Genomic DNA, 23,969 nt, shown 5'->3' with positions numbered 1-23,969 from the left:
AAATGGAGAAAAATCCAGGAAAATCCATGTGTACCAATTGAAAAAATTAAACAAAAGCATTCAACTGCTGCTTTAAGAATTAGTAGTGGCTGAGTTTTAAAGGACCATAACGTTAACTGGGATACATCCAGGTGTTTTTATTCATCGCTTTATAAACTTGAGTATAAAGATGCTTTTCTTAACCAGTTCCTACAGTCTTAAATTGTCTGTATTTCAGAAGTTACACAGAAATCCTGATCTTTAATGTTATTATTAATTAAATCTCATATAGAAGGAGTGTATGTCAAAAAAGAAGAGGAGTCACCTCATTAGCTTTGTGTTTATTTGTTTTCATACACCGCACATACGTAACAATAACATTGTTAAATACTGGAATGGAAGTGTTTACATTACAATAAAATCATTTAAAAAGGGGAAAAAAAACAAAGAGAAACAATTATCACTCGTGTCTAAATGTAAAAAAAAAGCATAAGTTTCATAGACAGCAAATGCTTTCAAATAAAATGATCAAGATGGTAAAAAATACACACCTTTTAAACTTCTCTGTAGTTAAGGCATACTCTAATTGCAAATAATCAACAGATTTAAGGGAGAGAGAGGGTAGTTAATGGATGATGGATAGCGGTGTTCCGAGTCAACCGCACTGATGTTCAATTATACAACAATTTCTGACCTTTTAGTTAAAAAAAGATTAGTAGATCTCAGTTTTCGTGTGAGCGCTGTGCGGCTGTATGCATGCAAATCCATTTGTGTGTAAGTGTTTGTGTGTGTGAAATAGAGAAAGGAGTAAATTAGTGTAGTGCCTGAACCTGTGCGCTCCTTTAATGATCTGTGGTGAGGAAGAAAACAGGGGAAGGAAGGTGAAAAATATTTCAGGGGGGTAAGACGACAGACTGTCAACAGACTTTGGCCTCATTAAGAAACATGTTCATGTCATGTGTTAGAGGGTTGGTGCAGCGATATGTGCTCTTCCCTTTTGACACAGTTCATTTCAGATAAGACACTGTCACTGCTATGCAGGAAAGAGTGCACGGACACGGGAACAAAAAAGTGCAAGTTCAAAATAATACGAGTCAAGTTAGTGCCATGGCAGCAGCATGTGATTACACAGAAAAAACAAAACAAAACAAAAAAAAAACAGGGGGGTCTGATGTGCCACAGGCTACTTATTTTATCCATTCGTTTGTTCCTCATGCAATTTGTTCCTCAGCCATTCTTATTCATACATTCATCCCCAAACTTCGATACGACTCAGTCCATCAGGGCAAAAGAAAAGCAAAGAGGTGGATTGTTAACGGTGGTGTGAATGAGTGCAGCGACCTGGCCTGTGCTACATTACAACCCTGTACAGTACAATAAATACAGTACCAGATATTCCTTCTATTTGGGTTAGATATCAAGACCACAGTCCAGTGTTCTCAAATATACCCATGTCAACATATACAATCATACTGATCCCTCATGTTTAAAAAAAAGTAAGCATTTCAAGAAAAACTAAAAAAAAGCTAGAAAAAAAATGCAAAAATTACAACCTAGAATTCAGGTAAGCAGAAGAGTTGAGTCAGCAGTCATGACAACATTTGTTTTGTGAAATGGAAATCACTTCATAGCATCAATTAACCTTTTGTTTCCTGTCGACTAATACCAGTGTGTTATGTTACATCACCAGGAGAAGGCGCTCAAACACAAGTGCACGTCCTACCATAGGAGGAAACCATCACTTTAACTTATATTTGAAATACATATTGAATATTTTCACATTTCATACGTATTCCTTCTCCAAGATTTAAACCAAACTATCTTTATGTTAATTTAATTATTTGTCATTGTCATTATCATCATAGCACTTAACTGTTATTACAATATTCTACCAATGCTTCACTGTCGCCACTCTGGCGGTGAAGTAAACTCACAGCAGATGGAGTCAGGGTTATGTCGTGTGGAAAAGGGGCGGGGCCGAGGGATGAAGGGCTGGGTTACTGTATTTGACAGGTGGTGGACGAGGTTGCCTGGCAGCACATGCAGGTAGGGTTGACTGATTTGGGTGGAATCAGATCCAGGTCTTCGTCATCTGGGATCTCGTCTAGGCGGTAACCATCTTTGAGCAGCTGGATGTTCAGATCCTGGTTGATTTGCTGTTGGAGGGAAAAGAGACAGAAGAGGCTCATGAGAGAGAGAAAGTTTAAAGCTGCGTATGGCTTTCATCACCAATTTTTCATCAGATCTGTAAAACCCGAGTCATAGCCTAAGTTTCGCGAATCTGTAAGTCTTTCCCTGATAACACACCTGAATCTTTTCCTCACGGTGAACAATTTCAGAGTGTACTCCACCATAAACAGTCCATTTGTTTACAAACAGAACAGGTCGGTCGGACATTTTCAGAAATTTGTCACGACATGCATTGTGGGAAGCTGAGCTCCACACAGTCACAGTAGCAAGAGGCAATGAAGCCTTTTCTGTATTAGTTGCCACTGCAGCATGGTGGAGTACACTTTGAAATTGTTCACTGTGAGGGAAGAGATTCAGGTGCGTAATCACAGAAAGACTTACAGATTCATGGTACTTAGGCTATGACTCAGGTTTTACAGATTTATCAAAAATTGGTGATGAAAGTCATATGTAGCTTTAAATTATGGGGGTAGAAGGGTGGGTTGTAATGCTTGTATTGGAACAGAAAAACACACTTTTAATTCAACTCTATAATATGTAGACAACAGAGATCATCGTACAATATGATAACTTTTTGAGCTCGTAACAGACTGAATGACATTTCCCAAAGCAAAACTGAGTTTGACACCTTCACAGATGGAGGCAAGAATCATCATTTGGATCGTTGTCATGAAGGTGATGAGTCACTTTTTTTTTTTTTACAGTACAACACTGTCTTAATTGCATGCAAAATGTATTGTCTTTATTCAAAATCTCAACATGTTTTCTTCAGATCTAACATTTACTTTTCATGCATTCTCCATGCAGTCTGCTGCAAATAAGCAGCTCATCACCAGACTGTGTAGCATTAACCCTCAAAGACCTGAACACACCAAAAGCACCTATGGAGCTAAAATGTTTAATAACTTTTGAACCATACATTTTACCAACACATTTACGTAATTCAGGTAAAGTGCAGTTTTTCAGGTTTTCACTCACATCAGATGTGACTCATTTGGATGTTCAGAGGGTCTGTTCTGAACATGGAAACACAGACATGTTCTGTAACCTTGATTCACCAGTAAAACATGTAAAGTCTGACAAATGACAGTGGTCATAGATGCTTGTTTTTACATTCAGTTAATGATATATTTTTCTGAAAGGGTCACTTTTTCTCTCTAAAAAATACCTGATTTTCTCTGAGAAATGCAAAATTCCGAGGATAATATTTTAATAAATAATGATAAATAACTTTTGGAAATCATTTGAAAGTGGCGACAAGAACAGTTTAGGTATTTAAGGGTTAACTGGAGCTACAGTACAATCACACAGTTTCCAAAGTGTTTCCCTCGGTAACAACTTGCAGTTGTTATTGAATTCAGAGATAATAGATGAAAATGGTTTAGCTGCAGGTGCTAATTATTTCTAACAACAGAGGTGGTGAGAAGACATGATTAAATATAAAACACCATATATTCACCAGTGGTGGGCTGTCAGGGCCAGCAGGGCCTTCTCTACTCAACTGAACATCATCAGAAACACTGACCTGCATTTACAACCTAAATTGTAATATTTGTTCTATGAAATTGTATTAATGTATTCTCAATAGACTATTCTCTTCATTTCTTTGCATTTCTCTTGGCTGCACTGCTTTAAGTACATGTATGTGGATGTAAGATACTTTGTCCCATCAGGTTTCAGTCTCTATGTGTTGCCAGGATTAGTCTAATCTGCCCTGAACCTTCAGAATGAGTAGTGAAGGTTCATGTAACTTAAACTGTATAACATCAGGACTGTTTCTTTAACCAATCAGATTTCAGTTTCACCTCACAGGGTCAGTTAGCTGGCCCACAGTGTTGTCAGCATTTATCATTCCTCTGATTGGATGGTAAAAGCAAAACTATTATTTGATATAACTTTGGCAATATTTTTTATTCATGCGATTAAAGCTCATTTGAGTTGAATTGAACTGAACTATTAATACATTTGAGGTCGAATTGTTTATGCCCACAATGGCTGACGGAGGAGAGGAAAATGATTTGGTCTTGGACAAACTTAAAAATCCATTTTCAAGGTTGACTTTTCCAGGCGGACCAACCCCAACGCTAGTTAACTAGTCGAGTGGATGTTCTCTGCCCTCAAGAGAATAGAAGCTTATGCCAGGAATATAAGTGGACAGAGGAGACTCTCAGCCTTGGCTTCCATGGACATAAAAAAGGACTTATTGATGGAACTGAAACGCACAGATCACCTCTATGACAGAGACACTGAAGTTCTCCTGTGCACAGAAAGGAGGATGGATTTTGTATATAAATAATGAGCATCTCTGGTGAGTAGGCTATGATGCTTTTTACTTAAATTTTGTATGCTTTTGTCATTTTATTAGACAAATATTGATTCTGCTCTAGATGATGTACATGGTACAGTTGTGGTTGTAGTGTAGAGGTTTGGAGTTGTCTTAACTGGGTTTACTGCTTTAGTAATATTCACCAGAGGTGGGAAGTAATGAAGTATAAGTACTTTGTTACTGTACTTAAGTTGATTTTTTTAGGTACTGTACTTTATTTTAGTCAGGGTCAGTACAGACAGGGTCAGTACCAGAATCCTGGGTCCACTTTTTTCAAACTTTTCTGCCCGTACCTGCAAAGCTGAGTACCACGACCTGACCTGCGATTAAACACACTGTCTACATAGTAACTCACTTTTAAGGGCTTTATTTTTGGCTGAAATGCACAGCATCAATAAATCTCCAATATGTGCTGCTCAATGATTTCTTTGGCTGGATGTAAACAGAAGTGACGCTCACTTCACAATAAAACTCCTAGTCTAGCCGTTGTGTCCTTGGGCAAGACACTTCACCCTCCTTGCCTCCAGTGCCACTCACACTGGTGTATGAATGCGTATGAATGTTCGGTGGGGGTCGGAGGGGCCGTAGGCACTAATTGGCAGCCACATTTCTGTTAGCCTGCCCCAGGGCAGCTGTGGCTACAGGTGTAGTTTACCACCACCAGAGGGAGAATGTGAGAGCAAATGAATAATGGATCAATTATAGAAAGTGCTTTGGGTGTCTAGAAAAGCACTATATAAATCCAATCCGTTATTATTATTATTAATAAAACAAACCGGCTGTGGATCAACCACAGTCAAATTAGATGATCATCATCATTAAATGTCCTGCAAATTATTTTTACCTCCGCCAAGGAGGTTATGTTTTTGCCAGCGTTGGTTTGTCTGTTTGTCTGTGTGTAAGATAACTCAAAAAGTTATGGATGGATTTGGATGAAAATTTCAGGAAATGTTGATACTGGCACAAGGAACAAATGATTAAATTTTGGTGGTGATCGAGGGGGGGGGGCACAGGAGGGCCAACTGATCTGCATTGGCGGAGGTCTGCACCCTCCAAGTGCTTCTAGTTATCCATGAATCTTCTTTTTTTTCACTTCCTTGCCCACATTTCATTTCATTTTACCCATGAAATTTCTTATATATTATTTTTTACCCGTCTCTGCATGTTTTTGCGGGTTCCCTTTTGGGTACCAGACCTGGTGCAGGACTCTGGTCAGTACCATTCACTGTGAAATTGGAAAATGGAAACTTTTATGATTTTTCCTGGTTAAATAAGTATTGTTTCATTCATGGCAAAAAATGCAATTTTACTTTATACTTTTGTACTTTATTACAATTGAGAAGTTGTACTTTTTTACTTAAGTAAAGGAGTTGAATCAGTACTTCTGCTTTTATGAGAGTATTTTTTCACCCAAGTAGCTGTATTTCTACTTAAGTATAGAATGTGAGTACTTTTGCCACCTCTGGTATTTGCCCTTAATATGCTAAATGTCTCTCTCTGTAATGCCATGCCTTGTTATTTTGCATTTGTTGTTTAGTATTGATGGTTTCCATAATTGTGACATCACAGTCGTGGTATCAAGAGGTGGATTGAGTCTAGTAAGTCTCCACTCAAAGCCCGGGTACCAAATGCACAGCCAGCAACTGATATTCACATATTTATTTGCAAGCTCGGACTTAGAGAAAACTGATGTAGAGGGTGGGAATTAGGATTCCCTTGAGAAATAAATTCTCATAATGTGCCTGTGATTTGCACTTTTATTGCCAAATGCCATGAAAAGCAGGATTTGGAGGAGGAGACACCCAGAGATGACATTTAATTTATTCTCTGCCTGTTTCATAGACACATCTGCACTGTAATCACACGCTTGCAGGACTGCACACATGCCTACAGAATTAACATGGATGGCTAGGATGGATGAGAATATGGTTTAAGAAGAAATGTGAGGTAAAATACAGTCAGAGATGTCTCACCTCGGCAGACGAGTATCCTGAAGACGAGTATCTAGACATGTCGAAATCATCATCACTGGAAAACAAAAACATATTAGATCGTCGTGACATGTAGGTTTGTGCGCCATGTAAGTGTTCTGTGTGTTGACATGCGGTTCAGTTCTCACCTGTCTGTATCTAAGGCCACTAAGGGCTTTTCATCTGGGCTCTGGTCTAAAGATGAATAGCCTTTATTTGGCACTACCAACCTGTAGGGGGGAGAACAGTCAAAGAGTGAGCAGTGAGACAAAAGACTGAGGAGAAAATGATCCAAGGAGCAGAAAAAAGGGTGTAACACAATATGACAGGAAAGGAGAGGGTGAGGAGGAGGAGGAGGAGGAGGAGGAGGAGGGGGAGGGGGGGGGGGGGGGATGAATGCGCAAACAGGAAGAGGTGAGTAAGACCCAGACAGGCAGAAAAGCAAGAAGAAAAATAAGGCAAGTCTGGAGAACATTACAACTGAGCAGCAGTAACAGGAGAAGCATCTACCAGGTCTAATGTCCTACAAATCACAAATCAATAAAACTATATTTTCATCTGGAGCCCTGCTGACAGACAAGGATAATGAAAATATGAGGAAAATCCATTTTTACAAAAAAAAAAAAAAAAAAATATGCCTTGTGTGTGAAATCTACATACACTCTGAGATGAAATGATTCAAAAGAGGCAGATGGACAGACGACAGGAGCAGCTTAAGAGAAGATGGAAGTGGGTCAGAGGTTCTTACCGTGTTCTGGCCATAACGTTGTTCTTCTTGGGCTGCTGGTTGACGGGACTACCTACGGTGTTGCCGTTCTTCAACGAGCCCTTCCTCGCCAGCTCTCTCTGTTTCTCTACTCAACAGACACAGGGACAAAGGGAACGCTTTCAGTGAGCTCAAAATGTTGCATAACCAGGCTGGGACTAAACTAAGTCATTTGTTTTAAAGGTTCCATGTGTCGTATTTGGTGGCTTTTGGTGGTGAAGTTACAGATCGTAAATAATAAAATGTCGCTCAACCTCACATTCGCCTACAATGGCTCTGAAGTGAAAGGTCCTAATTAGAGTCAGTGTTTTTTCAGTCTGTTCTAGGCTTTGTAATTAGGGGGACATTAACTCTGGTCCACACTCAACCATTCACTGTGACAGTAATCTGCCTAAACACTGGGTGCCACTAGTCAAAAAACAGAAAAAAAACAAGTCCACTCTGAGCTACATCATATAAAACCTGCTCTGTCTCTGTCTGATAGGTTGTATATTTCATTTCCTTTCTCCAGTTTGACCCCTACTAAATTTTTCATATTGAACCTTTAAAATGTGTACAACATATTCACATAAACATAAAAGGCTACGTTCATAAGTGGCACATGTAAAGCATGCTACCACAGACTTAAAGAGTATTCTTACTCTTGTAAATTTACCACATTTGATACTAAAGAGGTACACACACACAAATATTTTAATAATATAACAGTCACTCCAGAAAAATGTGATTATGTGATAGCATAATTCAATGCATAATCAAGAAAATAGTAGACATTATGTGGGGGTCTGCATTTTTTCAAAGAAGGCACAGAATCACCGCAATACTGGTATATTTCTGCACAAAGTACGCAAAATATGCGGAGTTCGCATGATTTCAAAATCCCCGCATTTTTTTGCATAAAGTTTAAAAAATATTGTATTGTAACTTGATACTGGTAGTGATGTAATATGCAACAAGTAATGTCATTGGCTCGCATGTCCATAAACAGTAAACTAATCATGAACCTCAGAAAAAATCCTGCAAGATGATGAAAATTGTAGCTAATTTGCCGACATAAATATCTGCAAAAGACAGAGCAAACCAGTACCCCAATGTCCTACATGAAAGCGAAGGAATACTATTTTACACTCCATGCAACTGTACGTTGGAACATAAGAGAAAATTGACACTGGAGCCACTTTTCTGGAGCGAAACATTTGAAAATGATTTCTGCTGCAGCAATAATAATGTCATAAGAAGATAAAGGCTCCAATAGCCTTGAAACAGATGGCCTGTTCAACCTCACTTTTGTGAAGCAGGAAGCAATTATTTTATTTTTGACACTTGTGACTTGTGAATGTTAAAGCCATGTTTGAGCCACGCTTAGAAAATAAAAAACTAAAACATAACCAGCAATTTCTGTGACGTAGTGTATGCTTATTTCTTGTATGTTTGCTTATCATAGGATGTGATTAGACATTTTTCATTTAGCAGTAGCCTAGTTAGAACAGGGTGTGGGAGAATAATCAGTTTTTTCATTGAAACACATGTTTTTCTAGTTCCCGCATATTTTCACAACTTTGTAGCATTTTTTGCAGATTCCCACAATTTCACCACATAAAATCACATAAAATCCCTGCATATTCCATCGCATAATCAAGGATTTTTGCCTGCGTTTCTCTGGAGGGACTGATATTATTTAAAAAAAATAATATACTTGGTCTGCTTGTCAAATTTATTCCAAAACTTCAAAACAAGCTTGAAGTTAATATTCATTATGTCTCAAACTGCCTCAGGTATAGAGCTTCGGTGAGAACTCAGTGTAATTATGTTCTTCTCTTTTTTTAAGTCTTATGACAATCAAAGTGGACAGTGTTAAATCCTAATTTTCCCATTAAAATACATTCTTCATGCAAATGTGCTGTTCCTCCATATTTCATTCCCATCACAGCCCAGATGACTGCTTCTTAAATTACTGCAATTAGTATAGTCTGACTCACTCACAGACTAAAATACACTGCACAGCCAAGAAAAACAACACACACAATATTTAGTGGACTGTCTTTAACCCACATGACACATTCACCAATGGTTCTGCAATGTCATAGCAAATGGGAAAACATGTATTGCTGTTGAAAGTTACATAATCATTATTATTATTTTTTTGCATAGATCTTGTATTGATGATGGGAGAATCAGACCACTATGTAACGTCTTCTCCCTCACATGTGAAAATGTTGTCTCATGGTCCCTAAATCCACATTTTTTGGACCTGACCAACTGAACCAACCCCAGATCATAACACTGCTCCCACAAGCTAGAACTGTAGGCATTAAGCATGATGGATAATCACTTCAACCACCTCTCTTCTGCACTCATCAGATCACAGCCTTTTTTCTATAATCAAACTCATGGTTGTTTCAGAAATGTAACCTACGCATTGCTTCAGTCTGGGATAAAGAACTTACTGGAGCTAAAACATATGAATCACTGCAGTAATTATCCACTGAAAGGCTCTTACCTATTTGCTTTGTAAAAATCAAGTTCATAAATTTAAAACATATTTTATTAAGGAAATAATGTTCCACTTAATACCTTTAGTGCCACTGGCTGATGGCATTTCACTCTGAATTCTAAAAGGAGTTTGAAAAAGCCACCAAAGTAGATGTGAATAGTATCTATGCGAAGGCAATGTGACTAGTTTAACAAGTATCCATAATGGAAAGGCCATGATTAGATTGTATTTAACATGCCTGTAGATTATTTATGATAAGATTGTGAAATTTTAATTAGACCTTTAACAGAATTATGAAAAAGTGATAGGACTATAGCCATCAGTAGATCCAATTTTCAACACATCTACACTATAGTACAGGTCATTTCATGAGACTTTTATGCTGGATATATACAGAATACAAAAGTACTTTTGTTGTATATTGTTTCATATTGTATATAAATGTGGGAGTTACATAAAAACCCCATTTTTGAGGACGTTTGCTTTGTAAATGTGTTACTTTAGAGTAAAATAGTAACAGCTGCACTGCTCACTACTGGACTCTGTCCAAGGTGCTGAAATGAGCCTTTAAGGACTGTAGCTGCATGGACAAACAAAATCAAAGTTCCCAAACATAGGTCAAGGTAGTGGAACTGATCATAATATTGTAAAGAATGCAATGTAAGAATGCATATAGTAAGCTGGCTTGTGTGATAAAACCACATTTATAATCATTCAACAGCTTTAAAGGAGTGATATTTTGCTTATTTTAAATGGAATTATGCATTTTAAAACATTTCCCTGTGGTCTATATAAACTGTAAATGCTATGCTTGGGTCTGAATTCTTCATTAATTCAACTTCACAGGTCCATCTTCAACCCTATTTCTGAGTAATGACACCAGAAAGGGCGTTTTGAGCGCTGGCCCTTTAAATGCAAATGAGCCACTTCACGCCCCACCCCCTCCAGGTTGTTGGCTGTGCTGCTCTGTCCTGTTCAACCAACAGCTGAACATTTTAGGTGGCTGGCTTAAGTTTGGACATATTTTCTGTATGGACTACAACCACTGCTGCTGACAAACAGTTATGACATATTCAGAGAAATGTTTGTCGAATGTCTTGACCTTATATGTGCAAATGTTGTGACAACTAGTTATAGACGTAACAAGTTAAGCAGGAATTAAAACGGGTTGTGGAAATCCACTCGATTTTTGCCTTTGCTGCACCTGGAGGGTTCCATTTCTGACTTTTGGAACTATTAGGGTCCTCAAATACACAAATAAATGTACCAAAGACTAATAAAAGTGGGTTTAGCAAAATATGACCCCTTTAAACCACTATGTGTACCAACAGTGCACTGTCTGCCTTGTCAAAGTCATGATCTTGGGTTTACTATACAGCACAGGTGTCAAACATGTGGCCTGGGGGCCAAATCCAGCCCGCCAAAGGGTCCAGTCCGGCCCTTGGGATGAATTTGTGAAATGCAAAAATTACACTAAGATATTAACAATCCTTTAGCTCAGGTTCCACATCAGAAAAATTCAATCTCAAGTGGGCAGGACTAGTAAAATACTATCATAATAACATATAAATAATGTCAACTTCAAATGTTTCTCTTTGTAAACGTAAATATTTTCATGTATTTACACTAAAACAAAGATTAATTTTGCAAAAAATGTGAACAACCTGTAATGTCTTTTGAGAAGTAAGTACAATTTTAACAAAATTCTGCCTGTTATTCAATGTTTTGTGTGTTTATAGATCCACTGTGATCTGTAAGTTCTAATGTACATGTGTAAATGATAAACTGATCTTTTGAAAGGATAGTTTGTAGATGTAAGCCTTTTCATAATGTAAATTAACCTTTTTTGCACTAAAACATAGAGAAAAGTTTGGAGTTGACATTATTTACAGGGTGGGGAAGCAAAATTTACAATGAACATTTAGTTGTTTTTTCTCAGCAGGCACTACATCAATTGTTTTGAAACCAAACATATATTGATGTCATAATCATACCTAACACTATTATCCATACCTTTTCAGAAACTTTTGCCCATATGAGTAATCAGGAAAGCAAACGTCAAAGAGTGTGTGATTTGCTGAATGCACTCGTCACACCAAAGGAGATTTCAGAAATAGTTGGAGTGTCCATAAAGACTGTTTATAATGTAAAGAAGAGAATGACTATGAGCAAAACTATTACGAGAAAGTCTGGAAGATACTATTAAAGAAGAATGGGAGAAGTTGTCACCCCAATATCTGAGGAACACTTGTGTAAGTTTCAGGAAGCGTGTGAAGGCAGTTATTGAGAAAGAAGGAGGACACATAGAATAAAAACATTTTCTATTATGTCAATTTTCTTGTGGCAAATAAATTCTCATGACTTTCAATAAACTAATTGGTCATACACTGTCTGTCAATCCCTGCCTCAAAATATTGTAAATTTTGCTTCCCCACCCTGTATATATTATTATGTTATTATTTTACTGGTTCGGCTCACTTCAGATCAAATTTAGTTGAATCTGAGTTTGATACCTCTGCTATACAGTAAACCCAAGATCAGGTACTATGCATTTAAAAAACTCCCAAACACAATAGCTGTATAGTTCCTCACCTATTTTCATCTGCAGGGGTGAGGGCTTGTAGTTGATAGTGACAGGTTCCCCCTCTCTGGTGTCTGAATCGGCCTCTGAGGCTGTGGATGAGGCTGGGTCCTGGAGCCAAGAACAGGCAGAACGATGAGCACAAATATGCATTACACAGACATCCATGAATTATTAATGTATTTTTGTAATGCATATTAGACCCCACTATGCCAACACACTAAGGCTTTAACTACTCATAATAACAGACTTTAACCTGCCACAACATTTAACTTCCCCCCCCCCAAATCAGTTGTGACTTGCAGTTTGTGGGCAGTGTTTAGTGTGACAGTTGGATCCCACACACCCTCATGTTGCTTTGGGTCTAGTGTGCGTCTATCGGCTGACTGTGGAAGAAGAAGGCAGAGGCCGCCCTGCAGGCTGCAGTAACCCAGGGCCCCGCTACAGGCCACGGGGCGCACCGCCACATCACTAAGCCTCCACTCATTCTCTCATCCGGATCGCAGTTTAATGCCACGCACATGCACACTTTGGCAACCGATACCCGCTCACAATCCACATCGAGGTAACACAAGTGGCGCAACTCGCTCCCCGGATGCTGAGGCTGAGGCATCTCTGTCGGGATAGGATGCTTGTTTTCGCCAGACATGACGGATGCTCTTCACTACGCAGCAGACCAGACGCTGCTTGTATTAACACAGAGCAACAAAACGCCTGGATTTAGAGCCAAACAAACTCCCAACACACATTAAAAGGTTTATCTTAAGGATTTACTGTCTAATACATAAACGAGTGAAACTTAGCGATGAATCTGTCGCGACATGGACTTATATTACGCATGGCAGGTGATGGATTTGTTGGAATCCCCAAGCATGTAACAACAGTAGGGATGGCAGGCCTCACAACACTGAGCATCCTGGTGTGTTACTGTCGTCTCAAAGTAGAAAAACAACACAAAAACACACATCGATCATCTCCAGTAGGTGATGGTTTAGAAATCAGACTCACCAGAGGCTGCATCTCCGCCTGCATCTCCGCCTCCTGCACGGCGCTCGGCACTTGGAATCTATCTATTTCTTCCATCATTTTGGCAACGCGTCTCCTTCCTCCCTTCTCTCACAAACTTCTTCTCGGTAACAGGTCGTTTCGATGAGTTAGGGCTGAGATTTGAGGGTGAGATCAGATTTGTAACAATCTCTGTGGTTTTCCGGTGGTGAGCCTCATCCCAGCAGGCAGTATGCCGATGGTGGTGTGACCAGTTCGGTGACGGTGACTCCACCACCCACTTCCGGGTAGGGTATCCCAAACCGGGGGCCGGGGACCCTGAAGGGCCCTTTAAGGACGGTCAAGTGGTCCACAGATAGAAAGACAGATAGATCAAACAAACCATCTCTGGTATTTCTATAGAACAGGGGTGTCAAACTCATGTTCTTTCAGGGGCCATATTCAGCCCAATTTGATCTCCAGTCAAATAATAGCATAATAGCCAATAAATAATGACAACCCCAATTTTTTTAGTGCAAAAAATAGCATTAAATGATGAAACTATTTTTATCCAAAACAAAAAAGATGTGTATAACAGGAAAAAACTGAAAGTTGTGAAGAAAAATAAGTACAATTTTATCAATATATGCCTCAACTTATGATTTATACATGTGCATTTAGAGATCAGATCTACCAAGGCACAAAACAGGCAGAAGATTGTTAGAATTGCACTTAATTTGCTTTAGACATTCCAGGTTCTTCATATTTGTTCAGGTTATTGACATTTTATTGTTAAAGGATATCAGAATTTAATGTTCTTTGCAATAAATCAAAAACAAAAAATTGGTGTTGCCATTATTTAGAGGCATATTATTATTTTTTTCACATTAAACCAAGAAGAACATTTGGAGTCATCATTTCTAGGTTATTATGCTATTATTTTTGAGTTTGATACCCTTGATTGTTAATATCTTCAGGGTAATTTTTGCATTTTGCAAAATTCATCTCGCAGGCCAGATTGGAACCTTTGGCCCCTGGGCCACATGTTTGACACCTGTGCTATAGAATTTTTGAAGTGGTCATTTCATCAGACTTGTCTAATGTCTTCATCAGTATATCACATAACACTGTATCCAATCACAACATAATTTCATAAAAGAAATTATTTTATTTATTGCAAAAAGTAGTGAAATCAGTATCAATATCCATCAAATATGATGATGGATGTAGAAATGAAAAGAAAATATTCTCTGAGTTCTGGGAAAATTACAGAAACATCCACAAGTACCCACTTAAAATTATTTAAATGTCTTGAAAATGCTAATTTTAGCAAAAATGTCTCTGAAATAAAGCAAAGAATGTTCAAATTGTTACATTTTACACTTGTCCTGTGTCCTTCAGTTCAAGCCAACATTTACCAAAGTTGTTTTTAACTGTATGTATTATTTTTTGGGTGAATATGTTCACTTCTTGGTCTGTGAGTGACAGTAAAATGAGGTGGCTCTTAAAACTTCTGCAGAATTGGTGACATGAGTCTGTGCTCTCATTAAAGCACAGGCATCAAACATGCAGCCTGGGGGCCAAATCTGGCCCGTAGGATGAATTACACTGAAGATATTAACAATCAATGGTGTAAAAATCATTTTAATTCAGGTTCCACATACAGAACAAATGAATCTCAATTGGGTCAGACCAGTAAAATATTACCACAATAACCTATAAATAATGAAAACTGCAGATTTTATCTTTGTTTTACTGAAAAAAAGTAAAATTACAACAAAATGTTTACATTAATAAACTATCCTGTCACAAAAAAATATGAATAACCTCAATAAATATGAACAACCTGAAATGTCATAAGAGAAGTACATGCAATTTTACCAATACTCTGCCTGTTATTAAATGTTTTGTGTATTTGTAATTGTAATCTAAGTTGTAATGCACATGTGTAAATGATAAACTGACAAACTGAGGCAGAATATTGTTAAAATTGCACTTGTTTTTCTTAAGTCATTTCAAGTTATTCATGTTATTCAGATTTTTAAGGAAACATTGTAAATGTAAACATTATCATAATGTAATTTTACTTTTTTCACTGTCGTTATTTTACTGAACTAAAATGAGTTTGACACCCCTGCATTAAAAGTATACAGATTCACTCAAAGGTGTAACTTTTGGTGCCCATAACCCATCAGAAGTATTTTGATTTTCTTGTTCCGATGTGATGGGATGATTTCCACTGGGTTTCAAAGTCGCTCTGAGTGCGATTCTGATTCTCTCAGGACTCCAAAATGATCAGACATCAGATGATTTACCTGCTCTATGCACCATAGGTAATGTTCAGGCCGTTACACCTCTGTTTAGTGTCCTCCACCTCTGGGATTTACATAAGACAAGCATTACCATGCACATAAACTCATATCTGCTGTGTTCATATTCTCTGGTCTTCTTCACCACCGACCCCCTTGCAGAGACCCTGCTGAAGCTCCTCCATCCTGCAGACCACCACCGGTTGCTCTACCTGCCTGATCCACCAAAGGGCGCTCATGAGGCTGGGTAGGACTGGGCTGTCAGTCCTGGAGTTGGACACCAGGTGGCGATGATGCTCGTCTGTTGATTGTGATGCATTCAGGCTCAGCCAGATGCTCTGGTTTTCTGTGCATTGAGACAACATGCGCTGCATAATGATTCTGTGAAGAGCTGCAAAGGAGAAGCAAACACAACTTGGAAGCATATACCACATTTTTCCAACACTGATACAGAACCACATATCTAAAAATGTGTTGTTTTTAAATCATTGTAATAAACTGATGAAATGCTCCTTTAACTCATAAAGATGCAGTGCTACTTTTGTGGCAGTTCCCAGATGAATTTTTCTCTGTATTGAACCTTTCTTAACTGATTTATCACCATTTATTATCATATCATCTTCTGTATTTTGTTGTTTTTTCAGTAAAAATCAGGCTTTTTCCTATATTTAATTCACTGATCATGTAGATGCTCATTAATGCTCATATTAAAGTTGAGGGTTATTATATCAGAAACAGACAAAACTGAAGAAAAAGTGACTTTTTCTGTAAAATTTATCATTAACTGAACATTAAACAAGCTTGTACATCTACTGTCATTGACCAACTCCATGGGTTTTACTGGTGAATCAATGTTGTAGAGGATGATGGTGTTTCCACGTTCACTATGGAGCATCTGAATGTCCAAAAAAGTCATATCTGATGACCATGAAAAGATGACAAACTGCCATTTACACCAATTATTTACATGTATTGATAAGATTAGTATATCAACAGGTATTAAACATTTCACATGACAAGACAGTTTTGGTTGCCAGTGGATGTTTGGGTCTTTATGGGTTAAGAGTCAACTTTAAAATTCTCCATTTTCTGTAAAAGTTAGAATATGATGCAGTGCTGTAGATTGAACTACCAAAATAGTGCAAATGAGCTCAACTTCATCATTTACAGAAGTAAAATGCAACTAACGCATGAATGCAGCAGTAAAATGAAACGAAAACATTATACAAAATAGCAAAACACCAAACCACAGAGACTAATTATTCTGCTCTGAAGGTATCTCTGCTGTCATGTAGAGTAATTTTTACACTTCATTCAGCTGGTGTCATCGTTTCTAAGTTTAACATCTACACATCAGAATCATCTCACCTGAACCGTTGATGGATGTTTCATTTATATTTGGGCAGAACACTGTGAAGTCCAACCAGCATGGCTGTAAATCAAACAGTCAGTACATGAAAAGTTCTCCTGGTTTTTGTTGTGTTTTGTTTTGCCACCAAAGTCAGTTTTACTCACTACAAGTCTGAGAAGGGGAGATGAGTCCTGCTCTCCAGTCACCTTAAATAGCAGGATTTAGATCCCAGAACCCCTGCAAAACACAAATAGATTTGACAAACTGACAACTGTTTATGATGAAAAGTCCCAGAATCTGCAGGACATGATATTTGTCGCCACATCCAAACTAATGCAGATATTTTGCAAAATGGATATTTTACTGATGTTTGCAGTTTTCGTCCACACATAAACAATGTTTTATGCTGCAAAAATGGAGGATTTGAAGTTTTTGTGTGTATGTGTGAATAGGGAAAATGTAGAGGTTGGAAAACAATGACATCACACCCCATTTTATTCATGTCTGTTGTTGCTTCGTGTAATGAAGCTGCACCTGAAACAATAAATCCTAGTGTATAAATCAGTGTATGACCTGCAGTACATCGAGGTCATGAATACCTTCAGGAGATGAATCAGACTGGTGTTAATGACAAATACTCACCCTCAGCTTTCCTGGACACAACATGTAGATTACCTCTGCAACAACTTACAGGGTGGGGAAGCAAAATTTACAATATTTTGAGGCAGGGATTGAAAGACAGTGTATGACCAATTAGTTTATTGAAAGTCACGAGAATTTATTTGCCACAAGAAAATTGACATAATAGAAAATGTTTTTATTCTATGTGTCCTCCTTCTTTCTCAATAACTGCCTTCACACGCTTCCTGAAACTTGTGCAAGTGTTCCTCAAATATTCGGGTGACAACTTCTCCCATTCTTCTTTAATAGTATCTTCCAGACTTTCTCGTAATAGTTTTGCTCATAGTCATTCTCTTCTTCACATTATAAACAGTCTTTATGGACACTCCAACTATTTTTGAAATCTCCTTTGGTGTGACGAGTGCATTCAGCAAATCACACACTCTTTGACGTTTGCTTTCCTGATTACTCATATGGGCAAAAGTTTCTGATAAGGTATGGATAATAGTGTTAGGTATGATTATGACATCAATATATGTTTGGTTTCAAAACAATTGACATAGTGGCTGCTGAGAAAAAACAACTAAATGTTCATTGTAAATTTTGCTTCCCCACCCTGTACAGCAGATGATGTACTTTTTAAGAGCCTTTTGGAGCCAGTAGGACCATCGGAAACCAGTTCTACACAGCCACCATCCAAAGTGTGGTACTGTATGGCAGCTCCGTCTGGTTCTGTAGGCTCTCGTCCAGCTCAAAAACAGGATACAGAGGCTCCTCACCACCTGCTGCAAAATAGTGGGTCAGTCTGTTGGGACCACATTCACAGAGATGGCTCAGAAACAAACCCAGAGGCTGGCCCATAAAGTCTCCACAGACTCCTCACATGTGCTGAACGGAGAATATGAACTCTTACCTTCTGGTAGACGCTGCAGGAGGAGCAAATATAAAAACTATTTTGTGCCATATTCCATCTCACCCCTGAACCAGAGAAAGATCATATGAACACTGAACCCCAGGCAGTTTTCACATGAACGTTGAATGTTAAATGTTGGCTGTATTTGTTATGTTTTTATTTATATCTTAGGCTTATCTTGCAGATAGGTGAACCAAATGTCTGTTTTAGGGACAATAAAATCTTATCTTATCTTGTCTTGTCTTGTCTTATCTTATCTTATCTTATCTTATCTTATCTTATCTTATCTTATCTTATCTTATCTTATCTTATCTTATCTTATCTTATCTTATCTTATCTTATCTTATCCAACCTCTTCATTTTCCCTGTCCACATACATACACACAAACCAGAGATCTTAAAAGCCTCAGTTTTTGCTACCTAAAATGCAGTTCTCATGTCGACAAGAGGGTGAAGTGAAGAAAATAATATGTTTTGCAAAATACTGACATTAGAGTGCATGGGGCAGCAGAGTCAGTTTCTCAACAGAAATATTGATTCTTTCAGTGGTTTGTTGTTTTTGGTGCTTATGCCTTTAAATGGTTCAGGAAGTTGAAGGAACACTGAAGACCTTTGAATCTAGAGGACTTTCCGTTTTGTGTGTGTGTGTGTGTGTGTGTGTGAGATAAAACATAGCAAAGACCAGAAACACAATGTTTAACATCAGATAAATAAATTAAGAAGTGGCTTCATTCTGGAGCCTAAATTAAAATAATGTGAAACAAGTGGTGCCAGGCACAATAAACCCCGCCCCTCACAGGTATTGTAGCTTATTTTGGCATGGATCCAGCTGATGACAATGTCAATGCGTGTGCTGATGTCAGCATATCAATTGCATCTATATATGTGCCAAGTGTGAAGTAAATTTAAATAAAATGTATGTTTTTATAGACATTTGATCATTTCCCCTGTTATACGCAAATGAGAAAAAGAAAGATTAAAAAAAAAAATCATACAAATTTTAACTTTGACCTACTTTTCCCAAAATCTAACTGCATCTATTCTGTGTCACTGCCAATCTATAAACCCAATTTAGTATGAATGCAACTAATAGTTTTGCTGCTACAGACATGTGAATTTAACCCATTATAAGTAAATAGGAAAACAACAGATTTAAAAAATTCATAAAAAATTTAAACTTTGTCCTACTTTTCCTAAAATGTAATAACTTCTATTTGGATTGCTGGTAATCTATAAACCCAATTTGGTAAGAATTTAACCAATAGTTTTGCTGCTACAGAGGTTTGAAATTTTGTCCATTATAAGTAAATAGGTTAAGAAAAATATTTTAAAAATTCATAAAAAATTATAACTTTGACCTACTGTTCCCAAAATGTAATCAGATTGATTCTGGGTCACTGGTAACCTATAAACCCAATTTGGTATGAATTCAACCGATAGTTTTGCTGCTAGAGTGTTAACAAACAAAGAAGCAAACAAACAAACTGAACCAAAAACAACACCTCAACAATATTAATAATTACCTGAATGAACATCTCAGAACAAATTCAGTTTGGTGCCAGAAATCTGTCGATAAGGGACAAATGTCAAATCACTGACCTCCAGAATAAAAGTAGTGAAACTTTACCATGTTTGAGTTACTTAAGAAGAAAAAAATAAGTCTAAAATGCTGGTTTGCTGTAGTTTCAATGATACAGGTCAAAATGTGAAATTCTAAGAATTTATGGGTTTTACTCAAAACGACAGTTTGTCTTAGAGCTACCATGTCTACTTCAAAACAGTCTGCACATTAAAATACATTCACTTTCCAGGTTCTTTCCAGTGGAATATTTATAAATCTGTTGTATAAATGTACATAAACCAATGTAGTCTGTATGTGCATGGAAAACATCAGATAAGCAGCACTTTTGTTAATTGTTTTCCAGTTCATCTTACTAAAGTATGTAAGCTTTAGCATATTTAATATCCCAGGCACATAATTAGATGAGTAGATCAGTGAATTACAAGCTTAGAATAAATTATAGTTGATACTCTAATTTTACTATAAGGAGGATGACATGTTTAACCTACTGAGACCCAGGAAATGCCAGCAAAGTACAAGCTTTTTTTTTTTTTTTTTTTTAATTTTTTTTTTTTTAATTAAATAAGTGCCTATATTGGAAACATCATGATGCAACAGTTTTTTCTGCTGCAGTGTGTTAAATTTTTATGGAATGTCCTTTGTGGTGGACAGTTTTCTTTTCTTTTCTTTTCTTTTCTTTTCTTTTCTTTTCTTTTCTTTTCTTTTCTTTTCTTTTCTGTTTTTTTTTTTTTTTTGTATAAAGTTGTGAAACTCTTGTCCACAAATGTGGACAGAAAACCCATAGCTGGGTCTCAGGAGGTTAATACATCAACATGTTAAGCTGATGAAATTTTATGACAGACTTACTTATCAACACATAGAGACTCTTTCAGGTTGACTGCTGGGCTCTACATTAGCATTTGACAGTGTCTTATGAAGAAGAAGAATCACTGTTGGTAACTGGGTCAGGATTCTCGTTTTTCTTGCCTTACTTTGATCATAGCTCATGTGGTGCCATTTAAATTATAATGTTTATTAATTGTAAAGCTCCCTATTATTATCAGCCATAGTGTATTTTAGAGTTTTGATTTAAGTTTAAGGATTGTTTTCAGCATGTGACTGCTTTGATAACTTAAGTGACACATGAACACAATAGGTAGATAAACAGCTTTAAGTGAATTTTTAATATAATCTAAACATTTTTGTACAAGTGCCCAAGAAATGCTACAAGAGGAAATTTGGGAGAGACACAAAAACACCTATCAATGCAAAACATTCACACAAAAAGCAGCATTTTACCAATGATGATTCAGTGCTGCTGTGTAGGAACATTTCTAACTTCCTAAATACAGGATTTATGGCAGGGCTGATGCATTGTTTCTTACTAACAGTTTCCACCCCAGATCATCATGACCCTGTAAGTAAATAACAGATAACAGTAATCGTACTTTGGGATTTTGCATTGTACTTATATAATGTATTTCTTGGAGTAGGAGAATGAACAGTTGCTCTTGTATATACAAATGTGAATGAACATCATGGGAGCCCTTTAATGATAAACAGTCCATCTTTAACCTCTGACTGACGTCGGAGGAACATTCGTGTTGTAATGAGTCACCGAGGCGTCAGACTGCATGTTGTCCTTACATGGAAATACCAGCAGAGTGCAGTAAAAGTATGATCTACTGCACAATTATTGAGAAGGAGCTTGGCAGCACCCAGCTCCTGCTCCATCCAACAGCATTAGGACATGTATGTTTGAACCAGCAGGTGGCAGTCAAACTCTACAGGAAACACTGACAGGACATACAGTTAATAAGCATGTTCATAGTCATGCAAATCATTGAGTCAGCTACATGGATACAGAGTGAAGTGTGTACTTAAGTTAATGCATGTCCGTTAGAAAAGACCATAGATGTGTGTCTGGGGATTTGAGAGAGAACTGACAGTTCACATTTAAAGGGAAATACTGTGTAACTGCCCTGCTATGTTACCTTTTTTTCTTTTTAGCTCAGGTTCATTTAAGTTAGCATTGTTGTCTGCAAGCAATAAGCAAATGTAAAAGAGAGCTTCATATTTCATCAATAATGATCAATCTCCACTTGTATTCCTTGAGTTAAGTCTATTTAGTTATCTTATTTTACTCAATATATCTATCGATTACGTGCTGCTATTTGTACACATTGTTTTTATTGTTATTCATTGTTTTTAATAATAAATCATTGTTAATTGTCTATTTATGTTATATATGTCACAGGAATTTGTCTTGGAATCAAAACGGTTCTTATCTGATCTCATTTCATCTGAACTGAATTTACCACACCTTGAAGAATCCTTTTCATCATGAAACACCCGCCTAGATAAAGGTGTTTTAAAGTTCTATCTGAAGTTTTCCTCCGACCCTTTTCCTTTTGAAAATTTAACTTACATTTTGACTACTTAGTTCATTTTCTTTGCTGTAATTTTCCTCTTAATCACATATACTCACTTTAATTCATTAATTTTATTCTCCTTCTGGTCATATATGCTGATGTTTTTCTACAACGCAAGTCTATTTTATGCTATAATTAGACATAGTTGTAGTGTAAGAATAAGCTTTCTTGCACACTAAATTATTCTGAATCTTAGTGATTTCCACATGAGAGCTGCGCTGTTGTCAAAATCGATTTAATAACTGTGTGTAATGGTGAATGTGCATGGGGGTGTGACAATCCTGAATTAGACTGCTGGTATGAAGATGTTATTAAGTACAATCAGAATTCTGTCAGGAGTTATTTCTGTAATAGATGAGCATACACTTACATATGTGTCCCGTCCATACAAAGGGACCTGCACATTTTAATCAACTCAATAAACCAAGGACAGAACACTTAATTTTGAGCCATTATATGCGTAAGATTGAAATATTTCAGACTCATACTATATTTGATCATGTAGTGCCCAAAAAACAGATTAACATTTGATCCTTTGGCAAAAACACACATAAACACACACTGGCCATGACTCAGTCTGGGCTGATGTAGGTTATGCAACCCCTGCAGCAGTGCAGATGGGGCTGCAGATTACTGGCCTCTCTCATGTTTATTAGTAATCTCCCTTTCTGTAATATTTCTATTGATCATTATATAACACTACGCTGAGCTCAGTGACCTCAAAGAATGTACAAGTCGCTCTGCTACCATGTTATGCATTCACAGAAACGTGAGAATGGATGAGGAGTTCGGCAGCCGTGTCTAATCTGTACAGGATGATCTCATAGCCAACATCATTGAAACTACACTACAATGACTAGTCAGAGGATGGAGGAGATAAGTGGAGGGGCGATGGGCAGTAGAACAGAAGCATGACTGGATCAATAGTTCTTTAGTGTTTTCTTTCATCGGTATCACATGGGTACAACTCCTTTGGCAGTCAGTGAATAGAGGATCTGATTAAATAAACAAGATAAGGTCAGCTCTGGTTCATGAATTCCATGAGTCAGATTGCACTGACCTTCACATCCAAAACAACTCAGTGTGGAGTAGATCACTGACTTTGTGCTGGCCAATTTTCATGGGTCTGGCACTGGTCTGGATAGCTGGGGATTGAGTAACAAATAAAAGGAAGCCAAAGACGCAGAGAGCGAGATACTGGCAGGCAGATAAATAGAAGTAGATAAACACCAGACAGCTGTAGAGCCGCCTTTCTGATGAGCACTTCCAAATCAATGGCCCACCAAAGGCCCTAACCATCTGTCTCCTATGTGCCATAAACCACTTATGCATATGTAGCTTATACATCTCTGTAAACAAACATAATCTCACTGTTCCCAGTTTCATTTACACATGGTTTGTGATAAATCAGTGACTGATGATCTTGTTAGTGGTTAACCTCTGTGGGTCTTGGCGTGCATATAGACTTTACAATAGTATACAAAATAGTTAC

General features: G+C 37.5%; 1 protein-coding gene across 1 annotated transcript; it reads right to left on the bottom strand.

Moving 5' to 3' along the window:
- Nucleotides 1–300: 300 nt before the first annotated feature.
- Nucleotides 301–13,626, bottom strand: fam219ab (family with sequence similarity 219 member Ab). The gene is made up of 6 exons (XM_030142912.1): nt 13,315–13,626; nt 12,318–12,417; nt 7,214–7,319; nt 6,615–6,695; nt 6,469–6,523; nt 301–2,135 (listed from the first exon to the last, which is right to left on the bottom strand). The coding sequence occupies exons 1-6, from the start codon at nt 13,390–13,392 to the stop codon at nt 1,977–1,979; spliced, it is 579 nt and encodes a 192-aa protein (XP_029998772.1). The 5' UTR covers nt 13,393–13,626; the 3' UTR covers nt 301–1,976.
- Nucleotides 13,627–23,969: the final 10,343 nt, after the last annotated feature.

Source organism: Sphaeramia orbicularis, chromosome 9 (genome assembly GCF_902148855.1).
Source record: "Sphaeramia orbicularis chromosome 9, fSphaOr1.1, whole genome shotgun sequence".
Classification (NCBI taxonomy): Eukaryota; Metazoa; Chordata; class Actinopteri; order Kurtiformes; family Apogonidae; genus Sphaeramia; species Sphaeramia orbicularis.
The sequence above is the reverse complement of the archived record's forward strand: the minus strand, read 5'-3'. Positions and strand labels throughout refer to the sequence as shown.

Coding starts and splice junctions, on each gene's coding strand:
- fam219ab (XM_030142912.1), bottom strand. CDS start 13,392: ATGATGGAAGAAATAGATAGATTCCAAGTGCCGAGCGCCGTGCAGGAG. Junction 12,418..13,314: donor AGGCGGAGATGCAGCCTCTG/GTGAGTCTGATT, acceptor TCTTGGCTCCAG/GACCCAGCCTCATCCACAGC. Junction 6,524..6,614: donor GTGGCCTTAGATACAGACAG/GTGAGAACTGAA, acceptor TTTGTTTTCCAG/TGATGATGATTTCGACATGT.